The following is a 19,538-nucleotide window of genomic DNA, read 5'->3' on the forward strand; positions in this document are numbered from 1 at the left end:
TCTTCTTGGTCAAATGCACTTATTGTAAGTCGCTTTGGATAAAAGCGTCAGCTAAATGCAATGTAATGTAATGAATAAAACGTGCTGACAAACCTCCCACTTCCTGTTTCCTGCATTTGTTAATCAACCAATCAGCGGCTGGGAGTGGGTGTTGCAGTTCCGCTAATGTCCACAAGAGGCTGCAGCGATTAAACCCTGACTGTATAGAGTGGTGCAGGAACGAGTATTAAAACCCGGAAGTGAGTTGGCATTTTACCACTTCCGGTTCCTTCGTCTCAGAGTCAATGTTTTTTTTTACTAGTTTTTGGAAAATAGCTCGAAATAAGGTCTGTGGATGACCCAGACGCAGCAGTGACCCTGGTGATTTCTGAAATGTTATGGGTCTGAAAAACGATGGTTGTTAACAAGTGGCTGAATAGGACTACAGAAGTTGTCGAGGCCGTTGTACGTCATTACGCCGAACACGTAAACACTCCCGCTAAGTTTGTTTTGCCCCTGTTCTGCTTGAAAGCAAGTACCTGCGCTCTTGCAAACTGTTAAAACAAACACTTCAACTTGTACAATTTTGAATCTGTATTTTTGAACATCGATCTTAAGTTGGCTTGACCCTGCTGTAGTTCATTTATAGCATAACGTTAGCATTTTTCTTCTGGCGATTAGATTTATGATTAGAAAATTATAAAAGTAGGGTAGACATGTGGATATTATCCGGCTGAACAAAATGTGCATTTATCTAACAGGTTTGTTTTCCACAGATCTTATTTTTTACAATATTCCAAAATCCTATGGAGAAATCCCATTGCTTTTTTGTCAATGGAACCCATGCGCAGCTTACTTCCGGGTCGGGCTACACAAATACATCATCACTTCACCACTCTATTAAAGTGAATGGTAATAACCCCCAATTTCGGTCAGTAAATACTAAGACTTTCAGAGATACAAGACCATTACTAAGACATAATAATAGGAAGTAAACATTTTGAAATCCTTCTGAATCTGTGTTTTTGTATTTACTCGTCTTCTTGAGTCTTTGAGTAATTTCTTGTGGACCAAATACTGTCCCAATACACAAGTTCAGATTTGGTCAGGAACAGTTGATCCCTGAACAATCCCAGTTTGCCCATTTTCCAATGATGCATCAGTTGGTAAGTTCAAAATCAGAATCTTTATTGATCCATGGCAGTGATACTGGGTTTCTTCACTTGTAGTACAAGTATCCTTGCAGTCATGTCAGCATTCAGGCAAATAGAACAAAGTAACAGCGCATGTTGTTGTTTTTTTCCTATTCACCACAAAATGAAAGGTGCCGAATACTAACTGATTCTTAATATACTGGCAGTTTTCTGAAAAATTATGATAAATTGAAAAAGTTGCTCGAAGGTTTTTGGAGGTTGTGGAGTAAAAGACAGATTGTGTTGGTTTATAGGACAGAATACCTTCCTCTGGAAAAGTCAAATTATTCAGGTTGCAATAAACCCGATAAGTTTATACTGAGACCAGAATCAAATAGGGGAATAGAGGGACTGTACTTCATTTACTATAAAAGCTAGACTTTTGAATGTTTCCTATAGGAATGCTGCTCCAACAGAAAGGTTTGCTGTCTAAATGATGATCAGTTTTGAGCAGTTCATATCTTACTCTGATTGGTTGAGGAAATTCAAAGAAAAACAGAATGTTTTCTTTTGATTTTCTCAGCATCAACAAACTGATTTTAAACCACAAGATCCCACCAGGAGAGGCCGGTTTGTTAAACCCACATATCAATACATGTTTGAAGAACAATGTTTTGCCTTTTCAGAGAGATTATAGCTACTAAATAGACTGTATAGAGAGCTAAGTTTCTCAACTGCTTCAGGAATAAACTCTAAACTTCAGTGTTAATCTACTTTTTGTCTCCCTAAACAGGTGTGTTGTGTTGAGATCTACAGTATCCCTGTGTTTCACATATCAGTGTGTCGATGACCTCTGAACTCTTTTTATTGTCGCTGGTGGTTCTGCAGCTGGTTCTGCTGGTTCTTCTGAATCTTTGCTGGATCCTCAGACTCAGCAGAAACAGGTAAGAACCGACAGCCAGAGACATCAGCAGCTAAAATCAGCTTTTAAAAGCTGCATCAACAATGGTAATAATAAGATTTGGCTGATTGTAGATTTTATTGCAGTTCTGTGTTTAGTTTGGTTGAATCGGGTTGGTTTTTTCTCCCTCTTTATGAAATGTGAACACAAAAATTGTACTTGGGCATGTGGACCAAAACCACCACACTTCAGAAGAATTAATCTCGGTAAGATCATGAACAAACTTGTTACACTTTGTGGTCATCTGACCTCCACCTGACACAAATACAAGGATTACTGTGTAAATTGAGCTGAGTGCCTCCTGAGGCCAGAAGCCCTTACATATTGGGATGCTTTGAAGCCAATTTTTGTACCAGCCTAACCATGAAGTGACAACTTCCATGTAGGTCATGTGATGCCATTGGGCCTAAAAAGACTTCCCCAAAGACTTACATTGGAAAAGAAACATCTGAAAAGATGTTAATTGGTAAATCAACTCCCTAATATGAACACTTAGTCAATATTTAAATCAGTACGAAGATTACGATTTTTGAGGTTAAGAATATTAAGGCAAACAAATCAGAGGCGGAGAGGGTAGGCCTGGCCTTTAGTGTCATTTATGCATAATAATTCATAGTTCGTTAAAGTGTGTATTTTCAGATCTGGCCCATTGGATGTTTTTTGGACTATAGATGAAATAGGCTGTTGAAATAATGGCATAATACTGCGAAACCAATGCTTGCTGGTAGTAAGATAGAAAATAAATCACTCGCTGTCTATAACAATCTTAACCTTAACCCAGCAGAGGGGAAATGCAACACGTTAACATCTTTTCAACTCATTTGGACCAGAACAAAGTAACTTTGAGTAGCAAAGTGCCCTAAACAACACCGGAGTGTCTCTCAGCTCTGCAGGTCTGAATGTGTTCTGATTCCCCAGAAACCTCACTGAGCTGAGGGTCTCAGCAGGGCAACCCCTTCGTGTCCTGACCATCAGAACCAAACCAGACCAGGCCCAGCAACTGCTGGACCGCCTGCTGGACCGAGTCTTCCTCCAGGTAGAACCTGGACCAGAGAATAGAGAGGAACTAGCGGCAGGGACTGGAGAGGATATTGAAGTACAACTTGAATCAGACTCTGGATCAGATACAGAAGTTTCTACCTCGGCTCCTCTTTCCAGCAGAGGTATTATTTAAAAAAAACTTCTCTTAAGTAGACTGTAAATATAACCATTCATCACAAAAGACAGGAATCACATTTAAATAGTCAAATTATCAAATGCCGGTCATTGTAAAGCACTGGAAAGAGTCATGAAAGGATATGTATTGTCATTTCATTGAAAGAGCTGAAAGTATTTTGAGTGTTTTCAGGAAAAAGACCACTTAAAGTCATTTGGACAGAATTTCATTCATTTCTAAACACAAGGCTTTTAGCTAATATTTGCAGAACAGTATTGTGTAATTCTGTTCTGCAAATGAAATGCCTCCATTGGACTCCTTTGTATACTTAGTGACATCACTATGTAACACTCACACTTCTATTGGCTAGCGCCCCAAAACATTGTACCTGATAGGCTAAGGGGTGGGACATTTTTAAGCTATTGACCAATCACAACAGAGCCGGCCAGCTAACCAATCAGAGCAGACTGGGCTCTGGTTTTAGACAGAGGGTGAAAAGAGGTGCTGTAGCACAGGCAGTATGAGAAAAATAAAGAGCTTTTTGAACATTAAAGCATGGAGACATGTCACAGTGGAGACACTACTGTACATACATACAAATATGAACCTGGAAATTAGCAGAACCTCTTTAACCGTAGCGGTTATGCTCTACTCACGCATGCTGTGCAGCCGAAGCATTAAAGTGTCAACCAAATGGAAAATACTAGAATTAGTGAAAGGGTCAGATGGAGTGCACACGCAGATATGAGTTGAAGAATTGGTTCAATTGCAATAAAAGGAGTCAACGTGTCATAAAGTTTCAAGCTCCCAGTAAATAGAGGCCCCCCATTACAAAGTATAGGATCCTGAACATTTTGAAGTGATTTGGAGGTTTTTACTTGAAAGTATAACCAGTAAATTAAGTATAAGATACAATGTACACGTGTTTAGGTATTACTGCCTTAACTTAACACTTTTAATGAGTATTTTCTTCATGAATGTAATGTTGTTCACGCAGCAGCAGCCACTGCTGGCACTGAGATGAATTACAGATGTTACTGAGAGTGAACTCTGAACTATTCGGTGTTATGTAACTTTGACTGAAGCTGGATTTGTTTCTCTCCTGCACAGTGAGACCTCTTCATGACAAACTGTGGAAATGGATCACTGTGGCTATTCCTTGTGCAGGTGAGAAGAAAAGTACCTTCAAAAGTCTGCATGAATTAAAAGTGGCTTTAATATTCACATAAATCAAAAACGTAATAACCTTCAGAAATAATATACAAGTATAAGTATTATAATAGGTGATGAATTAGATTTTTGTATTTATTTGCATGCATTTGCTTTGAATGGTTTTCAATGTTTTTGTTAAAATTGCCCTAATTTCTGTCACTTAAAACATTTTGTTAAAAAGATTATATATTATAAAACAATATTACATTACATGTCATTTGTTAGACGCTTTTATCCAAAGCGACTTACATACATTCAGTACTGAGGACAATCCGAGCAATTTGAGGTGAAGTGTTTTGCCCAGGGACACAACGACATGCTGACTGCAGTGGGACTCGAACTTGCTAACCCCTGATTCGAAGTCCAGCACACTAACCACTGAGCCACAGCCTCCCATATAATATAATTAGTTTAGCATTGCTGTCTTTCATTACAGCACCTCCTCCTCCTTCTCCTCCTCTTCCTCCTCTTCCTCCTCCTCCTCCCCCTCCTCCCCCGGCCAATGAGGATCTGACTGAGGACCTAGACCTCCAGTGGTCAAACGCATCCCAGAATGCCCCTCTCTCCTCTCAGGGCGCCTCCTGCAGTGCATCCTCGGCAGAGGATCATCATGATGAGTCACAATTTTAAAGAGAAATAAAGTAACCATAGGAAATAGGAATCCATTATAGCATGAATACCGTCTAACTATAACTTTACTGATGTTTAAATATTAAACTGTCCAATAAAACTCAGCATGTTTTTAAAACACTGAATATTAAAGAAGGACATGCTTTTATCATCTCCTGTTTCAAAAAACATTTAAACTGCATAGAGTAGGGGTTTGTGGGTGGTTAGTTTAGGAGGTACACAGCTTTGTGGGCGGTCTTTTTATATATATTGGCGGTATAACCAGCCAAAAACTACATCCAGAGAAATGAATAAAACAGTATGCATCAGTAACATGTCAGTACCATCAGTGGCCTGCAGAGGGAGTGGTGGAGCTGCAGGTGGCGCTGGAAGCAGCTGGTTGGGCTGGATGGTCAGTGATTGGCTAAAGTAAACTGTATATATGGCTCAATGGATTGGATGAGGTGCTGGCAGGAAACTCTTCCTCTTAACTTTTAAACTTTTAAACTGAGGGGGTGGATAAAACCTAAACATCTGTGATGTGTTGAGTTTCAGTAAGAGAGGCTCATGCTGACACAGAGGAAGTGATCTGTGTTTCTCTCTAATCTCATTTTCCATGAAGCTCTAGCCAGAAAAAAGGGGAAGACAAAAGTATGGAAAATTAAGAATGACATTCCGCAAAATACTAACATTTACATTGTCTATCTCATGGCTTTATGAATCCAAATTCAGAGATCCTTAGTCATCATTTTGATAGACTGTATCATTATCTTCAGATTCTTTGAGGGCTTGCAAAGGTAAAACGCTGAGGTTTAAAATTAGAGGATTCACAGGAGACGGATTAAGTAGAATGGTCTCAATCTGCAGCAATCTGAGCAGCAGATGCTGAGATATATTTAGAGACTTTTGGTATGGCTCCTAAAGCATGCACTTGTTGTCATAATCATTGGACCCTCCTATCCTGGTAATACCACCGACTTTCAAACACAGTACTTCCAGTTGAACAGAGGCGTTCTGCTCTGAAGTCATCTGATTTACTTTTTCAGATTTAACAAGACCAGAAAAATAAAACACAGGTTTTCTCAGACTGAGTCAGAATATGCATGACCAATACAATTACCTTTGTGTGTTGGAGTTAGTGGTATACTCCCTTGATATTTCAAAAAGAAAAGGTACAAACACCTTCTAATGTGTGTTTAAACAGTAAATGATGTTTAACTTGTGTAAAACTTTAAGATACAATCAGATTTGTTCTTGTTGAAATGAGAGGAAATGCAGCTGTGCGCATTTAAACACTCAGTTTCGTTTGAGTTTAGATGTGGGATGATGCTATACAAAAGGTATTTGCTGTGAGTAAACTCAGGGTTTCAGGGTGTCTTCTGTTGCAGAATTTATTTAGAAAAATGCCAGTTAATATTTATGTTATGAGATAGATCAGGGGTTCCCAAGCCTGGTTTGGACACTTTACGGGCAGAAGAAACATTTCTATTAAAGAAAAAATTATACATTTCTGTCTTTTTATGCCTTTATTAGCTACAGTACTAACTTGAATATTTATTAAAATTAATTAATCAATTTTTAAAAATATTTTATTGTAATGTAGAGACAAGGCTTTTAGCGACAATCATGTATTGCGTTACAATTATATGTAAAAAAAAAAAAAAAAAAAGTCTAAATATGATATTTGGCCTCAAATCATCTGAGGCCAGGTTGGGAACCACTGAGATAGATCAACCCTACTGTACATGCTACATTTAGCTAGTTGGAAAAATGCCCTTTGTTGGTTACCATCCCTTTTTTTGACAAAATCTTTGCTTGTTAGTCCTTCCTCAACTAGCATTCAGTATTCAGTCAACCTTTTTCATTTTTAAATGTGCTTTATTATGGATTTTAGTTATAGATTATCAGATAAAGTCACAAAGTATCATGTTATATCGGACCTGGTCCAATGACAAAGGAAACACAAAATAGCCCAGGATATTACACATAAAATATACAACAATCCTTTGATTGGTTAGCTGGCCGGTTCTGTTATAATTGGTCAACGGCTTAGAGATATCCCGCCCCTAAGCATATCTAATCGAATCAAACCTTTTTTATAAAGCACTTTAAAACCTACAGGCCAAGTGCTGTACAGAGAAATACAATATCACACAGTGCAGCTCCCAAAACAAAAACAAGTAAAGGTAAGAACACAAAATAAACAAGAATGAAAATAAAAGCCATATAGTAAAACAATATACCTTTTAAAAGCAATGCAAACAAAAATCTACAAAGTGCAGAATGCTAAGGAGAAGAGGTGGATTTAAGACGAGATTTAAAAACGGACAGTGTAGAAGCCTGTCTAATGTGGAGTGGCAGAGCGGTCCACAGTTTAGGGGCCGCAGCAGCGAAGCACGGTCCCCTTTGAGCCTATCACATACAACGTGTTGGAGCGCTAGCCAATAGAAGCGCAGGTGTTACTAGTGATACCATTAAGTTACAGAAGTAAATCCAAAGGAGGCGTTTCAGGAGTTACTTTGCATATTTATAGATGATTAATTGAAATGATGAATTAATAAATATGATTTAAAAATACCCTGCCTGCCTCAGTTGATCTGGGAAAGAAGAACCTAAAGCATTATTATTGCAAAGCATTGCCTGCTTTTATCTGATTCTAGTGTTTATGGCTTCTACCATATATTATTATTTTTAAATGCAATATCCTGAGTGCTTTTTAATATTTATTGCTGTGTTTTTAGGTGTTTCATCACTCAATCATTGTTGGATTCAGATGGTGGTTAAAAAAAGTTATACAATTATTAACGCAAATAACCTGAGTCTACAAGCACTTACTATTTTCTACTCAAAAGAGACAAACTTATATTCTGAAAGTTCTGTCATAATATGAGGAAGTCAAATACATCTCAATCATTGATAAACAAATATGATGTTTAATATTTCTCAAAATATTAAACCTCTCGCATACAAAACCAAAGACACAATATTCGAATGATTAAATGCATTAGTGTAATGCATACAGTATGTATGGTGGCTGAAGGCAAGTGTCAGTGGGGGGGCCGGGCCATGTTAATGAGGCCGGTAGCAGAGGGGAAGAAACTGTTCAGGTGGCGAGAGGTTTTGGTCCTGATGGAGCGCAGCCAGAGGGGAGGGGGGTGAACAGTTTGTGTCCAGGGTGGGAGGGGTCGGCCACTATCTTCCCTGCCTGCCTCAGGGTTCTGGAGGCGTGCAGGTCGTGGAGGGATGGCAGATTGCAGCCGATCACCCTCTCTGCAGAGCGGATGACACGCTGCAGCCTTTGTCCTTGGCTGTGGCTACAGCATACCAGATGGTGATGGAGGAGGTGAGGATGGACTCGATGATGGAGGTGTAGATTTTCACCATCATCGTCTTTGGTAACCAGCTGATGTTCTGCTCCCATTTGAGGTCCTGGGCGATGATGGTGCCCAGGAAGCAGAAAGACTCCACAGCAGTTCCTGGGGAGTCACACAGAGTGATGGGGGCGGGTGGTGCTGCGTATTTCCTGAAGTCCACAACCATCTCCACTGTCTTGAGAGCGTTGAGCACCAGGTCACAAGATGTTCGGTCCACCTCAAGGCAGACTTGTCCCCGCCAGAGATGAGTCCGATGAGGGTGGTGTCGTCTGCGAACTTCAGTAGCTTGACAGACTGGTGACTGGAGGTGCAGCTGTTGGTGTACAGGGAGAAGAGCAGAGGGGAAAGAATGCAGCCTTGAGGGGAACCAGTGCTGATGGTCTGGGGGTCAGAGACGTGTTTCCCCAGCCTCACGTGCTGCTTCCTGTCGGACAGGAAGTCTGTGATCCATCAGCAGGTGGAGGCGGGCACGTGCAGCTGGGAGATCCTGCAGCAGAGCCGGGATGATGGTGTTGAACGCAGAGCTGAAGTCCACAAACAGGAACCTGGCGTAGGTTCCTTCTGTGTCCAGGTGGAGGAGGAGGCAGTGAAGGGCCATGTTGACAGAATCGTCTACTGACCTGTTGGCTCTGGAGGCAATCTGCAGGGGTCCAGGAGGGGGTCTGTGATGGTTTTGATGTGTTAAAAGACAAGCGCATGAGCTTACGTGTGCAGTTCAACCGGCTGATTTACATCGGTTATTTTCGTAGCTCCTCATAGGAGGGGCCATATACACCACAAGACACTAGAGTTATTAAATCATTTAAGATTTTGGGACGGTCACTAACAGGATGGTTGTGATACTGTAAAACCTTCCGATCACCGCAGTAAATGACACCAAATAAAATCCATTGTTTACAATGCTGCTAGTGCTAAACCAGAAGAACTAAGACATGAGCGGAAGTGGGAAAAGAGGCGAAGTTGAATATATTAGGTAGTAAACAGCTTATTAGTTCATTGGCCATTTGTTTAGCTAGCCGTTTTATCTGCTAGCTAGTTTGTAAACATTTTCTTCATCGTCAAATATCTCTTTACTTTCAATCTAATTACTGTAACTTCCATGTAAGTGAATAACCTGAATATTGAAAGCTTTCAATATTCAGGTTTAAACTGTGGGTTTTTCTCTGGAAGTTTTTCCTTGTACGATGTGAGGGTCTAAGGACAGAGGGTGCCGTATTGTCATACTGATATTCTGTACAAACTGTGAAGTCCACTGAGACAAATGTAACATTTGTGATATTGGGCTATATAAATAAACATTGATTGATTGATTGATTGATTTCACTGAGCCCATGGTGTTTTTATTCAGAATGTTATGCTGGTTATATTAAAAGTCCTTCTTGAATCTGACTTTGTTATAATCAAATGTTTCATTTGTAAATCAGTTTGAAGGGTTTCATGAAGCAAAACTGTGTCTTTTGGGTCAAAGGAAGTGACCACATTTTTCCCTAAAGCAACTCAACCCTCCACACTGACACTGATAGAACAACACGCAGACACACACACACACACACACACACACACACACACACACACACACACACACACACACACACACACACACACACAAACTCCCCCCTCAGTTATCTGTTTCTCCTCTGCTGTCGCTCTGACACACACACACACACACACACACACACACACACACACACACACACACACACACACACACACACACACACACACACACACACACACACACACAGGGGGAGGTAGATAACTCTGTGATTCCACTGCTGAATTTTTAACGCTGTTGTGGAACTTTTTTTTTCCATGCGGGTTACTGTGGCACCAGGGTACTGTTACAGGACAGAGACAGAGAGAGTTCACTTCTGTTGTTTCTCGAGGCTGGACGGACACACCACTGTTCATGGGGAGTACGGTAAGTTACTCTATCCTACTATTCAATGTTATTTGCTGCCGATGTCTATATCTATAGTTTATCAAATGAAACATTTGTATTAACAATTTTTCAGGTATTTTTTATTTAACTAAAACATGTGTGAAATGTTTGTTTTCACACATTTGTTATTGTATCTCACTCGGAAAGGAAATGTGAAATCTCCAAATACAAATTCACATTACTGTACATCAGCATTGGTTTTAAGATATGTTTAATGTAAACAAAGAAATCACATTTAATATCACATGGTACATTTACATCTAGGCACATTTTTGGACATTTTATCATGTGATAAAGTTCACGCAATTAACATGGTTATATTTAATTCATTTCAAATATAAAGTATAATCTGGATATGTGAAAACCTACATTTCTTGTGCTTTCTTAAGAACGGGTTTCTGTTTGACATCACTTTCTACAATATATCTGATTTACTTCATTAACTCTTTTCAACTAGCAGTCATGTGATGCACATTTTACTATAGATGACAAAAGCTCATACCTCTGACCTCCTGACTGTCTGGTACTTAAAAAGTGTATAATTTTGTTTTTTAAATATTTAATATATAAATAAGATTAAGTTACAGGAAGAATGTTAACCAGCTACTTCCACAGAGGGTATATCTGACCTGGTCTCACTCCCCCTCACTATCACTGTGTGTACTTGGCGCCTTTAACCCTTGAATTATTTATTGTAGGAGGTTTGTTTGTGTGTCTGTGCTCTCTTATGCATACTAGAGGTTCCATAGGGTTTCTGGTAACCAGGATTCAAATCATGTTTAGTCTAATCAGTTTTTTTGTATTATTATTATTTATGCTGATCTTTGAGATAGTCTACATCGTTCACTCACTAAGAGACATTGCTATTGACTGTTTTATTTAAAGAAAGATAAAAAGTAATGTATGCAATAATATGCATTAAATCAAACAGTACAATACAAAGCATGCTCAGTGTCATCATGAATGTAGAGGCGTGTAATCTGTCACAGGAAATGTGCACCTAATGTAAATATCGGAAACAAGTCTGCAGTTACTCTTCTATTATCTCGCTTATCTTTCTAAAGTTTTCCATTACTACTTTTCATAACGAATCACTTGTCCCCTCAGAAAGTTTTTTTTCCATCTTAACTGTAATTTACATCTGTCTCATATGGTGGCTGTTTTCATTACATTACATTACATTACATTTAGCTGACGCTTTTATCCAAAGCGACTTACAATAAGTGCATTCGACCAAGAAGATACAAACTTGAAGAAAACAGAATCATATAAGTACATCAGGTTTCATAGAGCCAAAACATTTTAAGTGCTACTCAACTGGCTTTAGATAAGCCAGTCCTTTGTTAGTATAGAAGTGCTTAGTTAGTATATGAGTGCTTAGTTAGTATATAAGTGCTTTTTCTTTTTTTGTTGTTGCTCGAAGTGGAGTCGAAAGAGATGAGTTTTCAGTCTGCGCCGGAAGTTGTGTAAGCTTTCTGCTGTCCTGATGTCAATGGGGAGCTCATTCCACCATTTTGGAGCAAACCGAAGTGTTTTTGCTGATGGGAACTTGGGTGCAGCGAGCCGTTTGGACGATGCAGAGCGGAGTGCACGTGCTGGGGTGTACAGTTTAACCATGTCCTGGATGTAGGAAAGGCCAGAACCATTCACAGCATGGTACGCAAGTACCAGTGTCTTGAAGTGGATTCTAGCAGTTACTGGAAGCCAGTGAAGGGAGCGGAGTGGTGTGGTGTGGGAACATTTAGGAAGGTTGAAGACCAGACGAGCCGCTGCATTCTGGATGAGCTGCAGAGGTCGGATGGCACATGCAGGTAGACCAGCCAGGAGGGAGTTGCAGTAGTCTAGGCGTGAGCCTGGACCAGAACCTGCGTCGCTTTCTGGGTCAGGAGGGGACGTATCCTCCTGATGTTGTAAAGAGTGTATCTGCAGCAGCGGGTTGTAGCAGCGATGTTTGAAGTGAAGGACAGTTTGTTATCTAGGGTCACACCCAGATTCCTTGCAGTCTAAATCGGGGAAACAACAGAGGGGCCGATGTTGATTGTTAGGTCAAGAGTGGGACAATCTTTTCCCAGAAGAAAAAGCAGTTCAGTCTTGTCAAGGTTGAGCTTGAGGTGGTGAGCAGACATCCACTGAGAGATGTCTGCTAGACAAGCAGAGATGCGTGCGACGACCTGGGTTTCAGAACGGGGAAAATACCAAATTCATTGAGTGTCGTCAGCGTAGCAGTGGTATGAAAAACCATGCGGGCTAATGACAGATCCGAGCGAGTTTGTGTACAGAGAGAAGAGGAGGGGACAGAGGACAGAGCCCTGAGGGACCCCTGTAGATAATTGACAAGGGTCGGACTTGGACCCTCTCCAAGTTACCCTGTAGGTGCGGTCTTTGAGGTAGGAGATGAGGAGGGAAAGTGCAGAGCCTGAAACTCCAAGTTCTTGGAGAGTGCGAAGGAGGATCTGATGGTTCACCGTGTCGAATGCAGCAGACAGGTCCAAAAGGATGATGACAGAGGAGAGGGAGGATGCTTTAGCCGTGTGCAGTTCCTCAGAGACAGCGAGGAGAGCAGTTTCTGTGGAGTGACCTGCCTTGAAACCAGACTGGTGCGGATCAAGAAGGTTGTTCTGATGGAGATAACAGGAGAGTTGTTTAAAGACAGCGCGTTCAAGTGTTTTAGAAAGGAACGGGAGGAGAGAGACAGGCCTGTAGTCTATAACATCAGACGGGTTGAGAGTGGGTTTCTTTAGGAGAGGGTTTACTCTTGCCTCCTTGAGACTGTTTGGAAATTGACCAGAAGTTAGAGAAGTGTTGATGAAATGGGTGAGAAACGGTAGAATATCAGGAGCGATAGTCTGAAGGAGGTTTGAGGGGATAGGGTCCAGAGGACAGGTGGTAGGACGGGCAGAGGTAATGAGGGTAAGAACCTCACTTGGTGAGAGAGGGGAAAAGGAGGTTAGTGTGTGGGTGAAAGCTGGGTCTGGTGACCCAGCGGTGAGTAAAGGTGAGTCGGAAAATGAAGAGCGAATATCATGAACCTTTTTTTCCAAGTAGTTAACAAAGTCGCTTGGAAAAAGGGAGGAGGGGGAAGGGGCTCTGGGGGGGTCAAGGAGGGTGGAGAAGATAGAGAATAGTTTTTTGGGGTTGGAATAGGAAGAATGGATCTTATCTTGAAAGAAAGTGATTTTTGCCTGAGAGATCGAAGCAGAGAAAGAGGAGAGGAGAGATTGATAGGGTAGGAGGTCGTCAGGGTGTTTGGATTTCCACCATTTCCGCTCTGCTGCCCGAAGGATGGTTCTATTAGCATGCAGTGCGTCATTTAGCCAGGGAGCAGGAGGGGACTGACCTAACCCTAACCCTAACAGACAAAAATGAAAAAGTAAAGTTGTATTGTACACAACACCCAAGGCCACACACCCTTATCAGGACATTAAAACAAGAGTAACTTTTTTTGTGAAGTGGTTATCAAGCATGTTGTTATCGCGATGCTGAAAAATGTATATACTGTATTGGGCAGTCCTACTGAGAAAAGAGCAATGAACTAAATTAGCTTTTATTCAAGTTTTCTAAACATTAAAGCCCAATTTTGACTGAGAAAATCAGCAAAGTGCCTAAGGAAATAATTTGATTTAGACTGCCTCTGTAACCAGGCCGGACACACACTGGACTACACTTCATCATCACTAGAAAGTTCAACTACACGATGGCAGAATTCATATTTTCAGAAAGACTGGGATTATGCCAGAGTAACACTGAGTTGGTTGTTCGAAAGACTTTTCAATAACCTTAAAGACGCTAATGTACCAGACTTTATTCTGAATCCTCTCATCTCCCCACCAGGCCGTCCTGTCCTGATGCCTGTACCGTAGCACCATGACCCTGAACACTCAGAGAGGGAAGGAGCCCCTGCGGCGGAGAGGCAGCACGCCCATCCCCCCTGCCCACTTCTACAAGCACCCATCCTGGACCCAAGACCCTCAGGACCCCCGGCTTCCCAGGAGCAACCACCAGGAGCCCGAGCCCCCCCGCCCCCAGCGCAGCCACCCTCCCCTGGGACAGTCTGCGTCCTACCACCCTGGAGACAAGTCCCTGCACTACCGAGCCCAGTGGAGCTCGGACGACGACGACGACTCGCAGAGTGACTCGGACTGTGTTTACAGAGTTGTGTTGCTAGGCGACCAAGGTGTCGGAAAGACCAGCCTGGCAGGAATCTTTGCCGGGATCACAGAGAAAGAGGAACAACCTGGAGGTGGGATGTTACCTCTGATTCGTTCAGCTTTTGATCCCTATAAAGTCTATGGTTGATCAATAACATTCCACCCTAAGACTAATACAATAGTTTATAATTGAAATAAGCCATTAATCTAAAACAGGTCAAGCTTGTCTTATTTTCAATAGTAGTTTTAAAGTCAGAATATGTAACTTCTTAACAAGAGAAAAACATAATTCCTCCTAAAATAAAATGTTGAGTTCGCAAGCAATAAAGGACTCCTTACTAAGTGCAACACAGGTTCAGGTTTTAATGTCTGGTAGCTCTTGTTGGCGAATGTAAGCAAACTTTAAATCGTTACAGTGTCAGTTAACAAATACGGTTATCAACCTTTATCAAGACTAACCAGTGATTTTGTTGGCAGTCTTTGGTTTCCTGTCAACAACTTAAAAAAAAAAGTTTGGTTCTTTGTTGCAGGATAAACTAGCAGGTTGCATAACTTCAAATAAAGGTTTGAGGAACTACGGTTCTTTCCATGATCTAGATAGGAAGATCAACACTACTTTCGCTAGCTTCATTGGTTGGGTTGGTTAGGCAATATTATCATAAGAAGTCAATTGTGGCAGGTAGGGTAATCATGCCTTTGCCATTATGTAGAGATATTGGACTTGTGCTTCTGTATGTTGCAGAGAGAGTGAATTTTAGAAACAGTTGTCTCTTGTTGCAATGGGCATCTGATTTTGGAGTAATGGACTGTCAGACAAATTGACGTTTGGTCCTTTGGGAAATGTTTTGGGCTCTTAGGCCTTTGGGACAATGGGCAGCAGAGGACATGGGGAGAAGTCACTGGTTGGACACAGTTCTGACATTTTGTGATCGGACAGGAGTTCTGTGTGCACGTGATGTTTGTTTACAAATAAAACTGAAAGAACATTTTGGCCATGTGAGAGTTTTATACTGTCCTTGAGTCAGATCAGCGACCCGAACATTGTAATTTGTATAAAAAACACAAGAAGTGAAAGATGACCTATATTATATTATATATATATATATATATATAATAATGGAATTTTTCAAAAAGTAATCTTTTCTCATTCGCATTTGTATAAATGATCTCTTATTTATATTAAAAAATGTAATGAAATGTGGCATATCTTCTAAGCAGTTCAGTTAGCTTTTAACAATCTAAATGTTTTGTTTACCTGGCAAAAAAGAGAGTAAAATAACCACAGAAACGTAATAAACAACTACAACTGCCCAATATGTAGCAGTTGGTGCGTATTTGGTAGTAGCTTTCATAATTTGACTCAGCAGTTCAGTTTCTGACTTTGTTGTAACATCCCAACCTTCACTGACCTGACATCATCGATCTGTCCTCTGTCACGTGTTGATTGGCCTGGAGCCATGATTGATGGATTGATCAAGTGACGGTCTGACATGGTGTGAGGGGGAAGGGCCTGTCTGCTGTTTTCCGGTTGACTGAGCCCCATGATTTAGTTGCTGCTTTAATTTTACAGTCCTTGATGCTGTTGTTTGAAGGTATGAATTATGTTGTAGCTGTTAACCAGGTTTTTCTTTGTCTCTTTAAAATCCCAGATGCAATAGGCAGGTTTCATTTGTTGTTGGTCCCAACGATGTTGGCGAGTTAGTCCACCACTTTGGTCCCAACTGAAATATCTCAGGTTTTAAAGCCACATTTTTTTGCTTAAAATAACAGCTTAAAAAAATGCTTTTGTTCTAAGGAGAATTGTGTCACTGTCATTCCCACTCTTGGCCCTGTAGCAGAAGGGGAAGCAGAATAATATAGTTGGGCAGATCTATTCACAAAACAGAGAATCTGCCAGCTTGTGTGAGGCGGACTCTGTTCACATCAATGATGCTCGGTGCTCAAACGTCAAAGTTTCCCTGATGTCAGAGGTTAAATGTTAAAGACTATTCCCCCTTGTTTTTGATGCTACTGTTTACATGCAATAGAAAAAACATATATAGGACTACATTTTTTGTTTGCTTTTGTCATGATTTTGTAGAATAAATTAAATATAACGCAGAATTAGCATAACGGATCTTTGAAACCTTTGAATTATTAAGCCTCAGTGTGTGTTCATTGCTAATGGGCAACTGTTAGCATTCGAACATGCCAAAATGTAAAATGGACGCTGTAATCATTCTAAGTTTAAACACGTGCTAACATGCTAACATCAGCATAATAACATAACAACACTAACATGCTGTTGTTAGCACATTAGCAAGTGTGAGAATACTGTCTATAGTTCAGCCACACACAGATTCTCAGTCTTATTTTCTCTTGTTTATTACAGAAGACTCATACGAGCGGAAACTGACAGTAGATGGAGAGGAAACAACACTCATCGTCATGGATACCTGGGAGAACGACAAACTGGTACATTGTGTGTGTGTGTGCGTGTGTGTGTGTGTGTGTGTGTGTGTGTGTGTGTGTGTGTGTGTGTGTGTGTGTGTGTGTGTGTGTGTGTGTGTGTGTGTGTGTTTTCTTGTAATAACTATAATATTATTTTGTGATCTACATAAAGATACAAATTCCATAAACCAGGATAAATGTGTCATTTTTACCAAGTGTCAGAAAACACAACCCTCTCTATTTTCCTCCATACCCAAATCTCTAAAAAAGGGGCTGCAACGGATCTGATAAAAACTGATCCAGATTTGAACACTGTCCTGACGTCAGGACGGTGGCGCTACGGCTATTGGGCCAACTCTCCACCTATCAGGGGAATGTGGGGTTGGGCCACGGCCGGCCATTGCCGCTCGAAAGCGCTGGAGACGCTGTAGTACATATGCCAGGCCTGTAAGTGGCGCTGTAGTCTGCCACAAAAGCAGCGAAGAAGACTTCCCGCCCATAGTTACCGTGGTTACCCTTCTGTTTATTCTCCGCTGTGGCTTTTTTTCTCCCTCCCCGTCGAGGCAAGCACTGTAATTCTCTCTGGTTAGTCCACCAGCAGATGACAAACACCCACCTCTCCGCCTCTTCCAAGGAACGAGGGGACCGTGCGGCAGAGTTTCAGTTTCAGTTTCTTTCGCCGGTCAAGATGTCCGTTAAAGTTTAAATCTTCCGGACAAAATTAGAAAAGTGCTGGTGAAAGGTCTTCTTTGTTATTTATTGAGCTTTAAAACAAATGAATAATGACTCTATATAATAAAACACGGAGGACGGAGATCTCTTTTTCTCCCCCTCTTCTGACAGCCCAGCAGCTGATCAGAGCACGTCTCCCCTCTCCTGCAGGGGGGCGTGGTCAGCAGAATCAGACCCGTAAACAGCAAACAGCACATAGAGCGAAATGAGGCATGGCTAAAATGCATGATCTATTTGGTATTTTGAAAACAGAAACGTATAAATATACCTTATATATATATCGATATAAATATAGCATGATAGGTCCACTTTAAATATTATTTTTTAAATGAACATGTTTCTTTCCCATGTCTCTCTTCCTCGCAGGAGGGGGAGGAAGACTCCTCGCAAGACCCCAGTCTGAAGGTCGGGAGTGCGTACGCCATCGTCTACTCGGTCACCGACCGTTGCAGTTTTGAAGCCGCCTCTGAGCTACGGATCACTCTGCGACGCACCCGCCAGGCCGAAAACATTCCCATCATCCTTGTGGGCAACAAGAGCGACCTGGTCCGGTCCAGAGAAGTCTCTGTGGAAGGTGGGCGTCAAAGGTCACAGAGTACATACGTGAGAGATAATGGACGAAGCACAGGTTATTTTTGCAAAAATAAACCCCGATAAGGAAAGAGAATGAGTTGAGAAAGAGTTTCCTTAATCTTCTTAGAGAAGTTGCAAACCGCAGTCATGTCCAAACTTGACCAATAAGAATCGAGTATTCAACAAAACCGTGTTATAATGCAAAATATAACACAAATGAATAGTGATTGACTGATGGTATTATGATAATTAATCTCCCTTCCTATGTGTCCTTTGTTTCTCAGAAGGCCGAGCATGTGCGGTGGTGTTTGACTGTAAGTTCATCGAGACGTCGGCGTCTCTGCAGCACAACGTGACCGAGCTGTTCGAGGGCGTGATCCGACAGATCCGCCTCCGTCGGGGCGGCAGCAACGCCATTCAGCGCCGAACTTCCTTCTACAAGCGCAAAGAGAGCATTACCCAGAAGGCTCGCCGCTTCCTGGACCGACTGGTGGCACGCAACAACCAGCGCATGGCGGTCAAAGTGCGCTCCAAGAGCTGCCACGACCTGGCCGTCCTCTGAAGACTAGAAGAGACAGGTCGGACATTCTTTGACTCAATTAAGTTCTCTGGTTGTAATAACTTGGACAATGGCGTTGTTTTTCCTGTTCAGTCAGCAAGTTGATGATTCAAATCAAAGTCAACGAACAGTCGCTGGGAACAAACACTGTTTGAACTTTTGGTTTCCAAATATTTGGGACTTTTTCTCCAGATGATCTGAAAAAACGGACTTTCAAGGATCAGCACTGTTGCATTGGATGAATGACTGTGTGTGTGTGTGTGTGTGTGTGTGTGTGTGTGTGTGTGTGTGTGTGTGTGTGTGTGTGTGTGTGTGTGTGTGTGTGTGTGTGTGTGTGTGTGTGTGTGTGTGTGTGTGTGTGTGTGTGTGTGTGTGTGTGTGTGTGTGTGTGTGTGTGTGTGTGTGTGTGTGTGTTCAGGATGTCCTTTAGTTTCCACTCTGCTCTCCTCCTGAGGTTTTTACTGTTTTCAGTTTGACACTGTGCATAATAAAGTCTTAAAGGAACAGTTCTCTCCAAATCATGTTTGACCACCACTGACCACCAAAGCAACAAAATAACCATATTTTTGTATTATTTGCAAGTTATCACTCAGCTAACCCCTTTTCGAAGTAATTGTTCAATAATAGCTTAGCACTTTTTAAGTGGATTTGATTGGTGAATTTAATTGAACTATAATGTTTTAGCAAATTACAAAATGAAGTGGGTTTTGTCTAGCCTTGGGAGATGGTT

General features: G+C 41.3%; 1 protein-coding gene across 1 annotated transcript; it reads left to right on the top strand.

Moving 5' to 3' along the window:
* The first annotated feature begins 10,282 nt into the window (after nucleotides 1–10,282).
* Nucleotides 10,283–19,081, top strand: rem1 (RAS (RAD and GEM)-like GTP-binding 1). Its single transcript, XM_034139451.1, has 5 exons — nucleotides 10,283–10,345; nucleotides 14,198–14,606; nucleotides 16,886–16,968; nucleotides 18,043–18,250; nucleotides 18,534–19,081. Exons 2-5 carry the CDS (start codon nucleotides 14,231–14,233, stop codon nucleotides 18,809–18,811), a joined length of 945 nt encoding a protein of 314 aa, XP_033995342.1. The 5' UTR covers nucleotides 10,283–10,345; nucleotides 14,198–14,230; the 3' UTR covers nucleotides 18,812–19,081.
* Nucleotides 19,082–19,538: the final 457 nt, after the last annotated feature.

The sequence above is a fragment of the Trematomus bernacchii genome, unplaced genomic scaffold (assembly GCF_902827165.1).
Source record: "Trematomus bernacchii unplaced genomic scaffold, fTreBer1.1, whole genome shotgun sequence".
NCBI lineage: Eukaryota > Metazoa > Chordata > Actinopteri > Perciformes > Nototheniidae > Trematomus > Trematomus bernacchii.